General features: G+C 41.3%; 1 protein-coding gene across 10 annotated transcripts in view; it reads right to left on the reverse strand.

The window, feature by feature from the left end:
• BCAS3 (BCAS3 microtubule associated cell migration factor) overlaps positions 1 to 16,901 on the reverse strand; it is a 375,612-nt gene that overhangs the window by 112,686 nt on the left and 246,025 nt on the right. The window contains exon 24 of one of the 10 annotated variants that reach the window (XM_075032962.1): positions 2,936 to 3,944. The exons of the other annotated variants lie outside the window; for them this stretch is intronic. Coding sequence (XP_074889063.1) covers positions 3,919 to 3,944 — 26 coding nt within the window. The 3' untranslated portion in view covers positions 2,936 to 3,918. Of the gene's footprint in view, positions 1 to 2,935; positions 3,945 to 16,901 lie in introns of those variants that run through there. 10 annotated transcript variants of the gene reach the window in all.

The raw sequence follows: 16,901 nt of genomic DNA on the forward strand, positions 1-16,901 counted from the left end.
ACAAAACAGAGGCACAGAAGCTGCATGAAGAACGCAGTGTCACTTGAAGAGCTATTTTGCCATTCCTTTTAGCCTTCTCCTTTATTCTGCAGGACTTTGCTGCCACGCAGCAGGGGTAGCAGCCAGCAGCACAGGGAAAGCAGCGCACAAGCTGACTTTTGCAAAGTTACAGCCCTGCCTAATGCAAAGCGTGAAATTTCTATCGCTCCTGTTTATAACAACTGAACAGTTCATTGCAATTTTTAAAATACAAAAACTTCAAACAGCCCTAAGTTTGCTACAGCCAAATCTTACCCCGTGTGTGCAAAGACAGAGAAGGGCCCTGCCATCCCCTCTGGCTTCTAACGAACGCCTGCAGCAGGCAGGCAGCAGTGCTCCTAGTAGAAGTATTTGAGTGCGGTGAGGAATGTGGGCATCGCTCGCCTCGAATCCCCCGGTCCCCTGTTTCCAGCGCCTAGCAGACACGGTTACACCTTCAAGTATGAAGAGCAAGACTTGCTTCACGACTGGGGAGCAGAGTGTGGCCCCAGTCATGGACGTGCCACCTCGCTGCAGAAGGCTCCGGTCAGCGGTGGGGGCCACGCAGAGATCCTGCAGGATCCGCTCTGGCATGGAGGACCCATCCGTGTCTCCGGGTGGCTGCAGATGACATTTGGAGCTTCTCAAGCCCTCGGGCGTCTGGTCCCCTCCTCTCTGTACAAGGTAGATCATGGATGTTGGCTGCTAACCTAAAATCTGGTGCTGGGTATTTTACTAGCATGTGAGAAGCGCACCCCTAAAGAATATAAAGTCTTTTTTTTTCTTTTAGAGGCATCATCATCTTGACCCAGAACTCTAGGTTTGAACCCTGACTTGTACAAAGGATAAAACTCTTGTCATCCCCTCTGCCATTCTAAAATCAAAAGCGTCGTCAAAAGTGGTGCAGTAAAATAAGCCCTGGCGCTTCTGATAATTTTTCCTGCAGCATCTCCGGCTGCATTCTGTATTACGTGGCCCCAGAGACGTGCTGCTCTGAACAGCCACAACTTTGCAATGCAGAGGCAGGGGAGGGTTATCATCTTACTGCATCCACAGAGAAACAAAGAAGAAAGAGATTCACACTTCCTGTACAGGAGAGGTTGAAACAGTTTAAATTTTAAAAATTAATCCAACTTCGAGACAATGCCTATAAAGATTCTTAATTTTAAGCTGCCTTAAACTGAAAGAAGAGATCCCACAGGAAGGCTGAGGAAGACCAACGAAGGGAACCCCAGTAAGACGGCAGCCCAGCTGCTTAAACACAATGTTAACTTCTTTCTGTTGGACATAACACACACACGCACAGTGAACAGATTTCTCATCGTTATTTTTGAGACTGTCAGCATGTTTATAGACAGTCAATCATTGGGATTTAGGAGAAAAACTAGGACTTTATTTGAAGTCCAGGAAGAATGGAAAGGCTGGTTCCCAAACGAGAGAGCATATTGTCATAAGCAAAACAATCTGCAAAAGATACTGCTTTCTCCTACACCTCTCCTGCCTGCAGAGAGAGCTCAGCATTCAAAGCTGGGTGCCTGCCAATGCCTGTACAGGAACTCTTCAGCTCTTGTCCTGCTTTCATAAGGACTTTCTTTGGGTTCAGGAAAGTCGCCTAATTTTTTTTTTTCTGTCTCAGATTTGTCACTTACCAATGAGGAAACTGCCCATCTTCCTCTCAGAGGAAAGCTATGAGAATTAATTAATATGTGAATGTGCTTTCAAGAGGGTAACTAGCATAAAAATACTTACTGCTTTTCTCTTTGGAGTAAAGTGTTATCATACTGTATCTGGACACTATATTTCAATTTCTCTTTAAAATGATCTTACTAAGCAGCAAAGGGACACAGCAGCTCCCATTTACAGGTCACCTCAGGTCTCCTGAACTGACTATGCTCCAGGGTTTTAGTGAAACTCAGGAATTCCAAAAGCAAAGCACATTGCCCTTAGTACATAAAAATGCTTCTGATTCACAGAATGACACAAATGTACAAGAAAAAAGGATGTCTGATTATTTTTTGTAATGGATGGCTTTTAGATGGACAGAATACACTTACGCATTTCTTAAACCACCAAACAGCAAGTGATTTTTAACAATGGGCTTGTGTGAAGTGCTACTTGTTTATCAAAAAGACTCAGAAAAAGAATTTCAGGGGTTGAACTCTCACTGCGTTTTAACTCCCGAACAAAGAATAAGATGCTGTAGCTGCACAAGTTTGTGCTCCATCATATTGTGGGGAGGCAGCCTGTCCAAAGTGCCTGTGCTCTGAGACACGATGCTATCACAGCTTTTTCATACTTCAGATTAATGAAGTTGTATGAAATTATTTGACATTTAGAAATAAAATGAATAAAAAAGAAAAACGACAAAACTTTCTGAGCGATGTAGTTTCCCTATGAAAGTCCATGGCACAGTTTGCCTGTTTAAGCAATAAGGAATAAGATGCATGCAATCTAGGGCACAGTTAAATGTACACTTGCAATTTATGAAATTACCGTGTCCATTAATTGTGACTCCTAATGAGATGTTACAACTGATCATGTGAACAGTCCTAGACATAGGAATGAACACAGGCGTTCAAAGAAATGATCACTGAAGATCATGTAAGTTAACCTGTTTTACTTCCCACTTGCATGAAGAAAGATTTGTGGTTTTGCATTCCCTCTCCACCAGCACAGTCTGGCTTTCTTTTCCTTGCTTCCCAGCTTGGAAATGAGCCGTGTATCGTTTATAGACTTCCGAGGTTTGGTAGAGCACTTTCTGAGGATCACTTTGGAAGATAGTACCGCATTTCAAGCCAGAGGGACGCAGGTATAAGCCTTTAGAAAAAGGCCAACAACCAGAGTGGTCATCAATCATTTTTGTTTAAATGTGTTACCAACATAACCTAAAGTGTTTCAAATAATTGGAGTAGCTCACTACCATGCATGGGATCTACAGTTGTTACATCTCGTAAGCTAAAAAGGACCTAAATTTCTGATATTAAAGAAATAGTGAAGAAACCAAACCCAAACCATAGCAACAACCTCCCCACCAAACCCAAACCCATGGAATTTAGCTATTTCAGAAAGCAAAGGTATGCACATCCAAGTTTTTATTCCTTGGAGTTCATTGGTTTTGGAATCACAAGCAGCGTCAATGGGTAAATGCACAGGCTGATCTCATCTAAGAGCTACGGGTTCATCTGTTGGGTACCTTACAAAATAGCAGAGATCAGTCTTGCCTGATGCAAACATGAAGTCATAAGAATAACATTACATAAGGTACAACAAAACGTTAATTTACAAGAAGGCAAAACTAATGTTTTTTTTTCTCGGAAGCCCAGTGATATTCTAGAACGCATTAGACACACAACAAGATGGCACAAATGAATTAAATATTTTTAAAAACATTTTTCTATGTTATGCCATTTTGTTTTATATTTTGTTTCACTAGTTGATAATCTCAGAGACAAGAAAAAACATGCTGCTGGTGAAGTACTAAATCACACCAAAAGAGCTAAGGTTTTTAGATGAAACAAGAAGCTGATTACACATGCACCGAGTATACCAGCCACTAAGCATTTCTGGATTGTAGGGATAAGATACTCTCTTTGCTTATTACTGCCTTCTTGATCCAAAGAGATTTAAGCAACTGTTTTCAATTAGATGTTTTTAAGCTAGTAAAACTACATCCATAAAGACATATTTATAGAACAACTTAAAACTAGAAGAATTAAAACAACTACAAAACTGATGAATTCCATTCCCCCACCCCTCCAGAATCATTTACTGACCATTAACGAGCAAAAAGCACTGCAATTTTAAGAATTAATCCACTGTCGCAAAATTAAATCAGATACACTAGTAGGGATAATGACAAACTGGTGGCTCCAGCGTTGTCAGTTTGCGGGTGATACAAGTTCAAGTCGTCTGTGCTAGTGGCCACTCTGTTGGAACAAACATGAACATAAAAGGTAACATTAAAAGTGCAGCAGCACCAACTGAATCAATTCTGTCACTGAGGATGCAGACTCAAAATAAGTGGCATAGGGTGAATATTGCATTTTAGAAATGATCTGGCTAGTTCCAAGACTGCCAGACCTCAGCGCACGGAAATAAAGGAAGACACAGTAATGAACGTAAATGAAAGAGAGATGATACTCATTTCCCTCTAAATTCCCGAACACAAGAGCCCAGCAGTGTGGCTTTGCTACACATGACTGCTTTCGTCCCCGTTAACCTATGATGAATATTCTGAGATTTACAAGAACAAAACTGAGCTTTGATAGTTTTCATCCGACAGTTGCTTAAACAAAATTTGCCTAAAAAGCTCTGCAGCATGTGACTACAAATATTTGCAAGATGAGGCGCCTTATCTCTAGCCACTGAAGAATATGCAGCAATGGCAGAGGCTTCCCCCCAAGCCTGCTCAGAGATGGCCGGAGCCACGAGCAGGCACACCCTCTCCTCTGTCAAAGCCAGAAGCATCATTCATCAAGTATCTACTAACATCTATACTCTATACCTGACTGCCCCAGCACTAGCTCTAGTTGGAGGCAAAATAAGCGGTAAGGAAAGTGCCACAGCCACGGAGGGGCAGGGACAGCACGCAGGCACGCTCCGGCCCTGCCTCCTCCTGCTGCAAAACCCAGCTGAAGAAGCTCGAGTCCACCTGGCGTCCTAAATTTCAGCTTCCTACACATTTCTACAAGCCCAATTTGTTCCTACCTAAGCACATTGTCATGAAAACTCTTAAAAGCACATTAACAGCAGCGTGACTTGAAGATTCCAATATATCATTTAAACATACATATTTTATACATTTAATACCCATCAGAATCGGGCCATAAATACAAAAGGATATTACAAAGCATGAACCAGCGTCTCAGCTTTTTTCTGGCACAGCGGGGCCTTCGCCTGGGCACCAAGGGCGATGGGTGCTGTGCCCCGGAGAGCCCTGCCCTGCACTGCAGATGCAGGAGACGCTCCAGGACAGCACGTGAATCTCACATCTAATGCACGAGGCCTTGCGGCGAAGTGAGAGAGAGATTTTTTCTGGGGGTTTTTTTTTTTGATTAAGATTAAATTTGCTTCATGTGCTGAAGAAGCACATGCTACGTAAGGCAATTTTAGAAATTATTTTAGGTGAATTAACCTATAGGGTTACACACAGGGTCTAGTTTGAGGGAAGCTCTTCAATGCTGAAGCAAGGAAGTGCCCTTTATTGGCTATGCAGTACCTCAGCTACCCCCAGACGTGCAGGATAAAAATATATTTGTTTTACACCTGCATCCTGCCCATCCTGAGAGATAACAGTAACCAGCAACTGGCAGCTGAAATCTTCTGCTGCGCCTCGGACGGCAGTGCCAGCCGTCCCGGTGGCCCTCTGCCCTGCCTCCCCCTTCGCCTTTTGATCTCGGAGAAAAAGGGCAAAGCTGGGGAGGAGTGCTTGAGGGAACCGGAGGTACCCTCCTTCCTCACAAGCTGAATAGAAATAAAGGAAAGGAGACAGAAAGAAGTCAAGTAGCGACATAACCTGTGCAATCGTGCACTGTTTTCTGTTCCATGACGTTAAAGAAAACAGAAAGCTGTAGCGGTGCAGTCATCCTTTAAATCTCTCTGTATGGATCTTGCTACAGTCCAAACCTGCTCGGATAAGCAGATCGTTACATACTTACTGAAATCATATAATGCACCCAGATGAAGATGCATAACTACATCAGATTCACCCTTCTGAATGAATGTGGCTCTGATTTCTAATTGGTTTTGGTCTTGTTTATAACATGTTAAGAAACAAGATTAAAAATATTACACTTTTTATTAATGGGAAACTCAGTAATAACAAGGTTAGTCCAATGCCTTTTATCCACACAGGTGTGTTTCTGCACAGTAAATGATGGCTCCTGTAAGAAAACGTTACAGGATAAAACCAAAAGCAAAGTTTCATACAATTATATCCAAATTGGCAGAGCAAAACTATGAAATAGAAGTGAACATAAAAGCAAGTGAAACAACATGAACAGTGAAGCAGTAAACAATTTTGCCTAAGGCACAACACTAATGCAAGACTAACTTCAAAGCGTCAACTGAACCAACAAAGGTGACAAACAATATGCATAATAATAAACTTAAAGCAGCACTTGCTCCCTTTTCTTCCCTTAATCAAGATCAAATCCAACAGAAGGGAACAGCACACAGCATCACCCTTGTCCTGTGCTCTCGCAGGACAAGAGGTGGGAAGGGAAGGAGAAGCTCAGGGGGATAAACACGCTGAGCTCTTGTTAACGGCTCTGAAGCTGGTGACACACCAGGTACACCGAGCCTCTAGAAGACGACTGTCTCAGCTCGTTAACAAGCAGGTATGTATGTATCTAACCCTGGGGTGGTACAAGCTGTATAGATACATAATGTACGCAGTGTAGAAAACTTTACATGAACATATAGCTGATTATAAAGTTCTCCCACTTACAGTGTGCTGTCAAACAAATACTTCTAATTCTGTAATTCCAAATACGAGGTTAGTACGTCTTAGAAATTTCTGTTTTTATAATAACTTCTGGAATTTAAAACAGATAATCCCTGGGCAAGTTCTGGTCTTGCTCATAAAACACTTTAACTCTTTTTTTCATTTTACACATTGGACTAAGTATATAAACTAGACTACAGCATTTTGGCTACAAGTTTCTTCAAATAAACTAGGCTGAGACGTTACGTTAAGGGAAGTCCACCACATCAGAAGCTTTACTCTGCCTATTTTCTCTTTTTTTCCTAATTATAATTTATAATGAACCTCTTCCCCAGTAAGCTGACTCAGGGAAAAACCACTCTGAAAGGCACCAGCTACTGATGAATTATTTTTATTAATTAAGTTAGAGAAACAAAAACCACAGTGGCTTTCAGTGCTGCAACTCAGAGCAGAACCCACAAGCTTGAAGGCAAAAAGAAGTGTGAAAGTCAGAGCTCTGCTCCGAACGGCTCCTCCATTTACCGAGGGGCTGAAATTCCATGAATGAGGGGTTTTTCTCTCTCCCTTAACCTAAGAATTTGGTTCTTTGAACAGCTGCTTTGGACTTAATAAAGCACCACAAAAGCCACTGCCTTTACGGCATTAAAAACTGAAATAATGGGTATTAAGCAGAAGTAGCTTTTATAATACGCTGATATTTAAGTAGTTCAGCTTGTGATCAGGTTTGCTGAAAGAAGAGTAGATGGAAGAATAGGGTTAGGAAAAGCATTTAATCCCGGCAAGTTTCAAAAGATCTTTAGATTTTCCTTTCAAGTTTTAGTAGCCAAGAGATGCAAGTTTTAGTTTTCACTTAGGATTTTCGACTGAGGACATTGAGGACAATCTCCAGATTTAGCACATTTGTGCGTTTCCCCACAATAACCGGCTGCGACGGCTCCCACTGCACGAACCTCGACGCACCAGGCTCCTCTGCGGGGCACGCTCTCAGCCCCAGGAAATCACGCCAAGGAAGGTGGGGTTTCACTGCTGGGGATTTCTTCCTTGAAACATGCAGTAGATGGAGCAAGTCGTAAGATTTTCAGTAAAACTTTGGGATTCTCTTATTTAAGCCAGCATCCTCTTTGAACGGCAATACTTTATATAATGAGCCCTATTTATAGCCCGCCTCTTCCTTTGGCCATTGGCTCTTCTTCTGCTTGCCCACTTACCAGTTCAGCTATTTTATCCAATCTCGCATGCCTTTTATGGAAAGAACTGAAATACCTTACATTTGCACATGCAATGAAAAGGAGGCTTATTCACACAGTTAGGACTCGCTTTTTCATGCAATGCTGGTTACTGGAAAGTTTAACTTTTGTTAAAGAGGATACAAATAAAACAAAACAGGAAAGTGGGTATTTTTCTTACTTATTTCAAGTGTACGTATTTTTGGTAATTTTTTTTTTTCCTGTGACACAGAATAGTCTTCTGGGGGACTGTAATATCCCTCAGTGTGTTTTCCACCAAGAATGCAAAGAGAAACACTTTTGCTGAAGAAGTCATGGAAACTGGTAAATTGAAGACACAAGCCCTCATTGAAAACCTATAATTTTTAAATTAAATTTACATGTCAGTGGATCTTTTGAGCTTCGTCTGTATGTTTTTTATAATGTACATTTCTAGTGCTTTTTCCCATGGGTATTATGCACTATTTCTAAACTGGGATTACTCAAGTTGAAGTGTGATAAAGGGCACATTATAGTTATATTAAGCAAAACAGGGAGGAGAAAGCTTTTACATAGTCCAAAGAAAGCTGTGCTCAGAGCCTCATTTCTGGTAACAAGCAGAGCAAGGCAACCAGTCAGCTAGAAACTGCTGCTATCAAAGTAATGCTTTGTCCTGAGAAATAGTGATTTCTTTTATCTTTTTTTTGTTGTTTTCTGCTAAAAAATAAAGGTTGTTTTCTTAAAAATCATTAACTCTTGCTCTGGGGTATCATCAGAAACATGTTGTGAGCAACAAAACAGAGAAGAAAGCTCTGTATTGTACATTAGCGTAACTTGTGCGATTACTCTTTGAAAGAGCTAACGGAGGAGAAGAGGGGATTTCTGAACACAGCTTGGGTTACCATCTCATCATGCTCTTCCCAGTGGTTTCACAACCATGTTGTTATTCTTTGCAGCTCACCCGAAAGATGCAGGAACTTGCTTAACTTGCACGGTCTCCACAGTGCCCGGCCCAAACAAGTACTTGTCAACAGCGCTGCAGCCATATAAACAAGCAGCAGCTGGATGAGGAAAGGAGGGCATGTCAGCTCAGAGCGGCAGAAAAGGTTTTTCACGGCAGCTATTTGCAACCCTCCAAGGAGCTACAGAGGCTGCCCATTAAAACCCTGTTAAAACACTTCTGATGTTGTCAGCAGTGGAGAGCTGAAATAGCACAGCGATCACCGAGATGCTATCTGCCTCAAGCAGTTCAGTGGTACTGTCAATAATATGAGCAAGAAGGTACAAGATGAGCAACAACCTAATTCCTACATCAAAATTTCATAAACTCCCTCAGCTGGTAAACACTAGAGATGTGGGCAAACACAGGACAGCCAATAAACCACCCAGAAAAGATGACCTTTGGTCTGGAATCTTTCCCAAAAGCTTTGAACCTTTAAGTTAATTTACACTTTGAAAGCAAAGCAGCGTAATGGCAAGGAGAAACAGGAGGAAGGAGGTGACGGCTCTCCCATCAGTGCTCGCAATCTGCTCCCAGCTTTGCGCTTCTGACAAAGCCCAAGGATAAACCACAGCAACACTCTTAGGCATATACGCTTCCAAATAGCCCAGATGTGTACCTGTAGTTTCTCCCCACTCCTCTCTGCTTTGATTTTTGAAAGCAGACTCGGTAGGCATTCCTTGGGGTAGTTTTTGCAAATATAGTCCTATCAGGCGAGAAAATTTGCTACTTCTCCTCCAGGAGAGCGGTGCCTTGTTTGAAAGCAGACCTCCTGATGTGCCAGGGTACTAAAACTGTGAGTAATGATAGCAGAATCATCTACTTCTCTGCTGCTCTGTGCTCATGAGTAAGTACTACTCACAGTGACTAATGGCTGGAGAAGCAGGGCCAAGGTGAAGAGTTATTTATAATACAGTAGCCAATGAGTAAGTGCTTAGCTATGAATTTACTGCTCTGGCTACAATTTCATGAGAAAACAGAGCTAGCTTTTGGTTTTCCAGTTTTAAAAGCTGTACACCCACTAAAACCTAGTAAAAATAATTCAGGAAGGATTGGGGTAGTTATTTATAAAGCAACCTTGATAGAGATCACGTGCATCTCGCCTAAATGCAAGATAACCATAGATGCTTTTGTTTCTTAGATACTGTCCTCAGAATTACCATGGCAGTCAGTGAAACTCCTAGACTCATCGTCTTAAACCAGTGTCAGATGCTTTCCCCTTTTTATGCAATAAATATCCACTGCAGAGAGCCAAAAGACAGAGCTCGCTGGAAATGAAGCAAAGAATTAGACTGTCATCTGCTCAGCAGTCCTGGGTTTAGAGGTCAAGAATATCTCTCTACTTTTTAACATGAAGTGACTGTACTAACTGTCTTTCAGAACAAGTTTCTGTCAAGTGTACCCTGGATTTGCAGAAGATCCAGCATGCTTAGGAACAATTTTTAATTGTTTCTATCAGCCCAGAGTGAGGCAAAGGTTATTCCTAGAAATGCATTACTTTCACCCAAAGTAGTAATAATCTATTCGGACATATAAAAAATTCTGACCAGGAAAACACTGGGACAACATGAACAAGCTCACCACTCTTCTGAATTTCCTACACAGAAACACACCATTTTCCAGTACACCCTGCAGAATAATTGGATATTTTCCAATCCCCACATTACAGGTCATGACTTACTGGTGCAAATTTGGATTCTACTGAGGACCTGCTTATCGACTGAAATTCGGATGGCATGACACAGCAAGAGACTTTGGCTTGCCATTGCATATTTGAATGCTGGTTTATAGAAAAGGACTATGTTTTAGTTCAGCCAGCATTTTACCCCACAAGGACATATGGCTCAGATTTGTGATGGAAAAACAGAAGAAGCAATGATTCTACAGGACTGCAATTTATTTCAGAATTGTAAACACAGAAGGGATGGCTTCTTATGAAATTTTTAAAACCAACTGCTAGTTTTACTATCTGTTGTGCTTCCAGTTTGCAGAGTCCAAGGGGTATATTTTCACCTTGACGTACAAAGAGTTATACATGAAAACTATGCTCTTCAATTTTTCTTCAGGGAGTTGGTGTTAGCCGCATTATTTCAGTGCTGCTGAGCTTGTTGCAACTGGCCTAACTTTACCTTAGTAGACAATCACTGAACTCAAGTCAGAGCCATCTCAAAAGCCTAATTAGGCACTTCTGCAAATCTGAAGTATCTTGTACATTTTTATATGTCTTACGATTTCAGAAAGCTGTCTTTTCCCCTCCTTATCTAAAGGAAAATTAAAACAGTTCAGTGTTAGAAAGAAGGAACATAAAGAGTAATGACAGTCTTATTTCCCCTGGTCTCACAAGCCTGAAGTTAAATACTTGCCTTTGTACAACTGTTTCCCTTCTTTTATTAGCTAAATATTGTGGCACCATGCAACCAGAGCACAAAGAATAAAATTACAACAATTTGAGATGAGTGTAACTTTTACAAGAGTCAGATATCCCTAACAACCCAGACAGTCAATAACCCAGCACAAATTAACTCTGGCAAATAATAGGTGTGTTGACCCTAAATTCATGAGGCAATAAAACCTACCAACAGCCTGTTGTTTTAAAATACTCAGGCACTTCTCAAAGACAATATAGTTTTTGTTTGTGAGCAAGAAGATCATTAATTAGGAAAGCTTTTAAAAAAGGTTTTAGTATCATTAGCAAAAACTAATAGGAAAATAAATTAACTTACAACATCTGACACCAAGTCTGAAAAAACAGAAAGGCATTAAAAACCCAAAGCTAACCAGTCCGTGTCCCAAGGACTGCATCCCATAGACCCACTTCTCCACAGACCTCCATAACCACAATAACAAAATTAAATTTCCTCCCTTTCTTATTGCATTTTGAGCTAGAGACGCATTTCTGTGAATGCAGATCTGTCGTATGGTGGAGTCACAGCAATATAATTTGAACCAACTCTGTTCATCTCTTCAACTCCACAACAATGAAAATACACTTAAAAACACAAAGCCATAATCTGTTCTTCCAAATTTGTTTTCTTTCTGAGAGCTTTTTAACAACAGCAGAGCTCCGGTAAAGTTACTATTCAAAAGCTGTCCTATGGTAGGCTCTGGTGCGAATTCTTATTTCTTGAAGGAAAACACATTTTCTAATTATTCGGAGAGTCTGTTTAAAAATGCAGTATGTTAAAACAACACACCATGAAAGTGGCCCAAAATATTTTATGGCTTTGAGTAAAGTTCTTTTTTCCCCTTCCCCTGGATGCTTGCTAAGAGATGCCATAATTAGTCTGCCAAACAATGATTACATACGAAGGAGTGCACATAATGAAATTGTCCACTATTTCAACCATGTCAACTACAGAGTTATGAAAGATTTATACCTACTTCATATTAAAATTATTTAGTAAATGTCACATAGCACAGCAAAAACCACGGGCATGTTATCGAGAGGGAGTCAGGCTCAGTGCAGAGTGCTCAAAACCAATGGCCAACACGAGCAGACTCTACAAGCAAAGTGTTTATGTGGTCATAAAACCATATGGTGGCAGACCACAATTTTCTGTCTTTCTAGAAAGAAAGAAAATACAGAATTTAAATTTTAAAAAGGAAGTCATCCAGAAAGTAAATTGAAATATTAGTAACAGATATCAAATTTTGGAAAACGAACTGAGACAATTAAAATGCACTTGTAACTGCAACTGCTTGCTAAACCAAACCCGTGCTCTTGGACAGATTGCCTAATTTAAGCAGACGATGTACCTTCCTCTTAGCTTTTGCTTCAAGCTTTCCTTCCATGAGAAGTCAAGTAATTAACTTGCCAGGGGAAGAAATTTTCCTCTTCAATACCTTTACATTTGTGTAAAGCAAAATTACACAAAACGCTGATGCAAGACCCAAAGGGAAAATACTTGTGCTGCACAGCACACCCTTGCCTAGACCACCTTAAATCCACCCATTGCCTATGCCTGGCTCCAGATCCGGACGTCCCCGTGATGCACCAGGGCCCAGTGTCTGCCTGCTGGGATGGAGTTTATTCACAGGAAATATGAAGGGAAAATTCACGCTCAGCTGCTTAATGAGAACTGACATTCCATCTCCAGAGAGAGAGAAACTTTGGATGTCAGGCAGGTTAGCATAGGGCAAGCAGACGGTCAATAAAATATTCAATAAAGTACTCTGATATGATAGATCTAATATTGTGGAAAAAGCCAGAAATAATTTTTTTTTATAAGAAAACAAGTTTAAAATGGTGGTTAAAATGGCCTATACAGTACTAACCTGCTAAAACTTGAAGACAATTGCGACTGGTTTTTGAACTTATTATAAAAAGTAAAACCAAACAAAGGCTCATGTAGCACAAGATATGCTTCTGTGGACATGAAAGTAGGTAATTTAGAACAAATGCACAAACCGTTTTTTACAAAATCTCTCCAGAATAATTTTACAACTAATTTTTAATTTTTTTCAAAAAAAAAAAAAACAAAAAAAACCCAAAAAAAAACCCAAAAAACAAAACACTATCGATCACACCGAAACACACGATGCTTAGGGACACAGGCATAAACCTCACCTAGTCTGGATCGCAGCAGAGCATGTGCTGACCCGAGTGACCCGGGAGCAGCCCCAGGTGCTCCAGCATCAGCACTGGAGTCCCTCCTCCACAACGGGATCTAACTTGCTGCTCATTTTTCCAAGCAGGATTCCTACTAGATTTCTTCTCTGAGCAACTTTTTTGTGATAGCTCTTTCATGCCCTGCTGTCAGTGACTTCTTCAATTTTCCTCCCACCTCACCACATTGAAGTGTTTGGTAGGAAAACCCTGGAGGGATCAAGAAAGCAACAGGCCACATGCAGTGAGTCCCTGCAATCATTCTAATGAAGCTAAATCTTGAGTTTACATAAAAGGAAAATTAAATCAAGCACTGGAGTGGATTGGAAAGAAATACACCAGGAGATGGGTAAAGTTCATCACGTTTAGTTAAGACTAATGCTGACCTACTCAGGCTTGCCTTGGAGATCCTTCGTACTTACTGTAAGTTTTATCTATATGGGAATACAGAAGCACACAGAGCTGTAGCAGCTGCCCTGAATTTCTGCAGTGCTTTACGTCTGCAGGGACAGTACCACTTCATCCCTGCAGCATCACTGCTAAATATCACGGATGGAAATTAGAGAAGCTGGGGCTGTGGATCATGGCTTGGGGACTCCTGAAGCCTGGTCCTGTCCTTTAAACCCTGCAGGCAGTAATAGGTTTAATAGGTAAGTCAGGGAAAAACTCCTTCACCTCAGTAAAATAACGAAAGCAAAATTTCGTTCTCATATTATATCACTCCTGCCACTCTTCCAAAGGGAACCTGGGATTTGATCGGGACATTCTGCCAGGCAGGAGGCTCCGTCCCGAGCAGCCACGTTTCACAGAGCTGCTCCTCATGCTGCGGGGCCAAGAAACCAGCTACGAGGTGTGCGGGCAGCTCTGTACAGACCAACCAACAGGAGCCTGTTGCTCTATACAGAGCAACAACTTGCTGCTTGCTTTCTCTCTCTAAAGAAAGATCTTTTTTTGCCTGTAGTTTATCTCGTGGCCTGAAACTTGAAAGTAAAATTACTTTTAAGAGAGGAAATGGCACAGGAATTCCTACAGTCATTACATTGATTTTTTTGTTTGTTTTATTTTTCACAAAGATCTCAACCACATCTCCAGCAGGCGTTGGTAGGAAAATGACAGACTATTAAGATAAAGAGAATAAATTTGTTACATTCAGCCATTCTAATATGGCAACTTCTTCATTTTTTCCCCTCCTAATATAAAATTGTATCTTCAAACTAAAGGTATCCAACGTTTTGACATAAACCCACAGCATCGTCTCAGACACACGATGGGGAAGAGCTACGTGGCCTCGGACAAGAGGGTGGCTTGCAGCAGCTCTGCCATAGAAGCCGAACGGTTGGCACGCGCAGGTTGCTGCGTGTTTTGGAGGACATATCCACTCCACGGGCCACCAGTTGACTATCATAGTTCTTATCTGACATGTATAATTTAAGAAAAGGAGTTGTATTTCCCAAAATGTTTACTTTCATGCAGTGCTGAAGCAAATGTATTCCTTTAACTCATTCTGCTTTAACTGGTATCAGCTACACAAACTACACAGTCTCCCGATGAAGGAGCAAAAGATTAGGATATGAATCTGTCAAGTTTGGAATATTTTTTTCTGTATAGCTCCGTTAAATGACTGAAGACAATAATGCTTCAGTATTTTCTGAGAATAGCTCATTTGTTCTTTATTTCAGTGTTACAGAAAAGATTATTTGCAACTATTCACTTCCTTACAAAATATTCAGATTCTTCAATGAAAAGAGTTTCCCACATTGTGTAGCCACCCACACAGCTCCATTTGAAAGTGAATGAAAAGCTGTGCTTGATAATGTTGAATATGTTAACCTCTTACAGTTCTCCAGCTCTGGTGAGCCACTTTTCTTCTGCATCTGCACAAGGAAAAGTGTTGAACACAAGCTAGATTCTGTTGATTACGTACAAATACATGCACCAAAGACATCAAGTGATTAAGACTGAAGCGATTTCTTAAGATCATTATCTGTGTCTGAAGTTGTTTCCTTTCTGGCAAACTAAAACCAAATTTAAGCTTGCTTGGAATTAACTGTAATATGTAACACATCATAATTAGTAATGGGATATGAAACATTTTCCTTTCTACTTTCAGCTACTGGTGTCAGCTTTGACCAGTTCAAACTCAAACAGAAGTCATGACCATTTAATGACGAGTTAGTGGTCTATGCAAAATAGCCTAGTGGTTTAAGTCCCTTCCCTAATCGTACATACTACCATTGTCATAATTAGCACTCATGATAGCAGTCTCAACAGAGACGAGGGATACAAACTGGCAGACATGAAGCCCAGTGTACATGAACCAAACTATTGAATGAATGCCCATTCCAACCCTTATGTCTTTTTTAGAAAAGCATAATTTGCACTGTACTGCTGCTTTTTGGAAAGTCGCCTTTGCTTATAAGCATCTTGACACCTCAGCAAACTCCCGTTTGATGCCCCAATCAAGGTCAGAAGCAGCAGGACTGCTCTCCCTTTGCAGGACCCGCTGCCACAGTGTGCTCAGATGAGGGCATGCGTGGGGCAGGATGCCAGTGGGGTACAAGGACCTCAGGTTGAGTAGTGGCGGAGAAATGACAACTCCCAGAGTAGCTCCTTTCTAAACCAGTAAAACTTCCTATTTGCTAACTCATATTTACCAAATGCCTTTAAACCTGAAATACATCTCTGACTTTGTCCTCTCTTGCCTGAGCACATCAGTGTACACCTGCCCACAACGCCAGTTCCTCCAGATCCTCGAACACTCAGAGCTCCACCACGTGCAGCTGACAGCCAGGCCATGAGCCTGGTACCTCTCCAGCAAACAGGGGCATGAATTACCTGGAACACAGTACGAACACATCCAGACGGTTCAAATAATCCAAACACACTAAACTACCTCCCTTGCAATTTGACTACAACACACTGCAGTTGCACTGTTCTGCAAATCTCCTAAGCACGACACACGACTCAGGCATCAGCTCTTTAAAACCCCCAGCATTTCTTCCCCAATTTTCCTTGTTTCCCTACTCACACGTCTCTGCCCTGTGAATCCCAACGAGGTGCGTGAGGCTTAGGCCAACGTATCGCTTTTCCCTTCCCGTCATCCCATTTCACCGCGAAATCTGATTCTTCCATCTGTCCCTTCCTCCTCGCCCCATCTGGTGAAATTCAGCAGTTGCATTAATACGATCTGATGCTCCAGCCAGTGCTCACATCCGCACCACGTCTGCACTGCAGCATCGCTGCTTGGCTCCTTTAAGAGATCACTAAAAGAGATGTTAGTACATTGAAGAAATTCAGAGGAAAAAAAAAAAGAAAGAACGAAAGAAAGAAAGAAAGAGTTGCTCTTCTTTGAGAGCTGGCTGGAACGGAGAGCTATCTTCATAAATAGACAGGAAACAGAAAAGACTAATGTTGGGCAGATGACAGATCCCTGAATTCAGTTAACTGGCCTTCAAGATATGAACTGTTCTATTAAACATAGAGGCATTATGTTGGTCATCCACTTTAAGCCCAAGAGTGATTAAAATGCTGGCAGAAAATAAAAACTGGCTATTGAAGAGCTTGCCCTGAGGTCCTAATTTCAAATCAAATTTTACAGCGCCGCACAGGAACAATGGCAGCCCAGTA

This window comes from Buteo buteo, chromosome 7 (genome assembly GCF_964188355.1).
Source record: "Buteo buteo chromosome 7, bButBut1.hap1.1, whole genome shotgun sequence".
NCBI classification, from domain to species: Eukaryota; Metazoa; Chordata; class Aves; order Accipitriformes; family Accipitridae; genus Buteo; species Buteo buteo.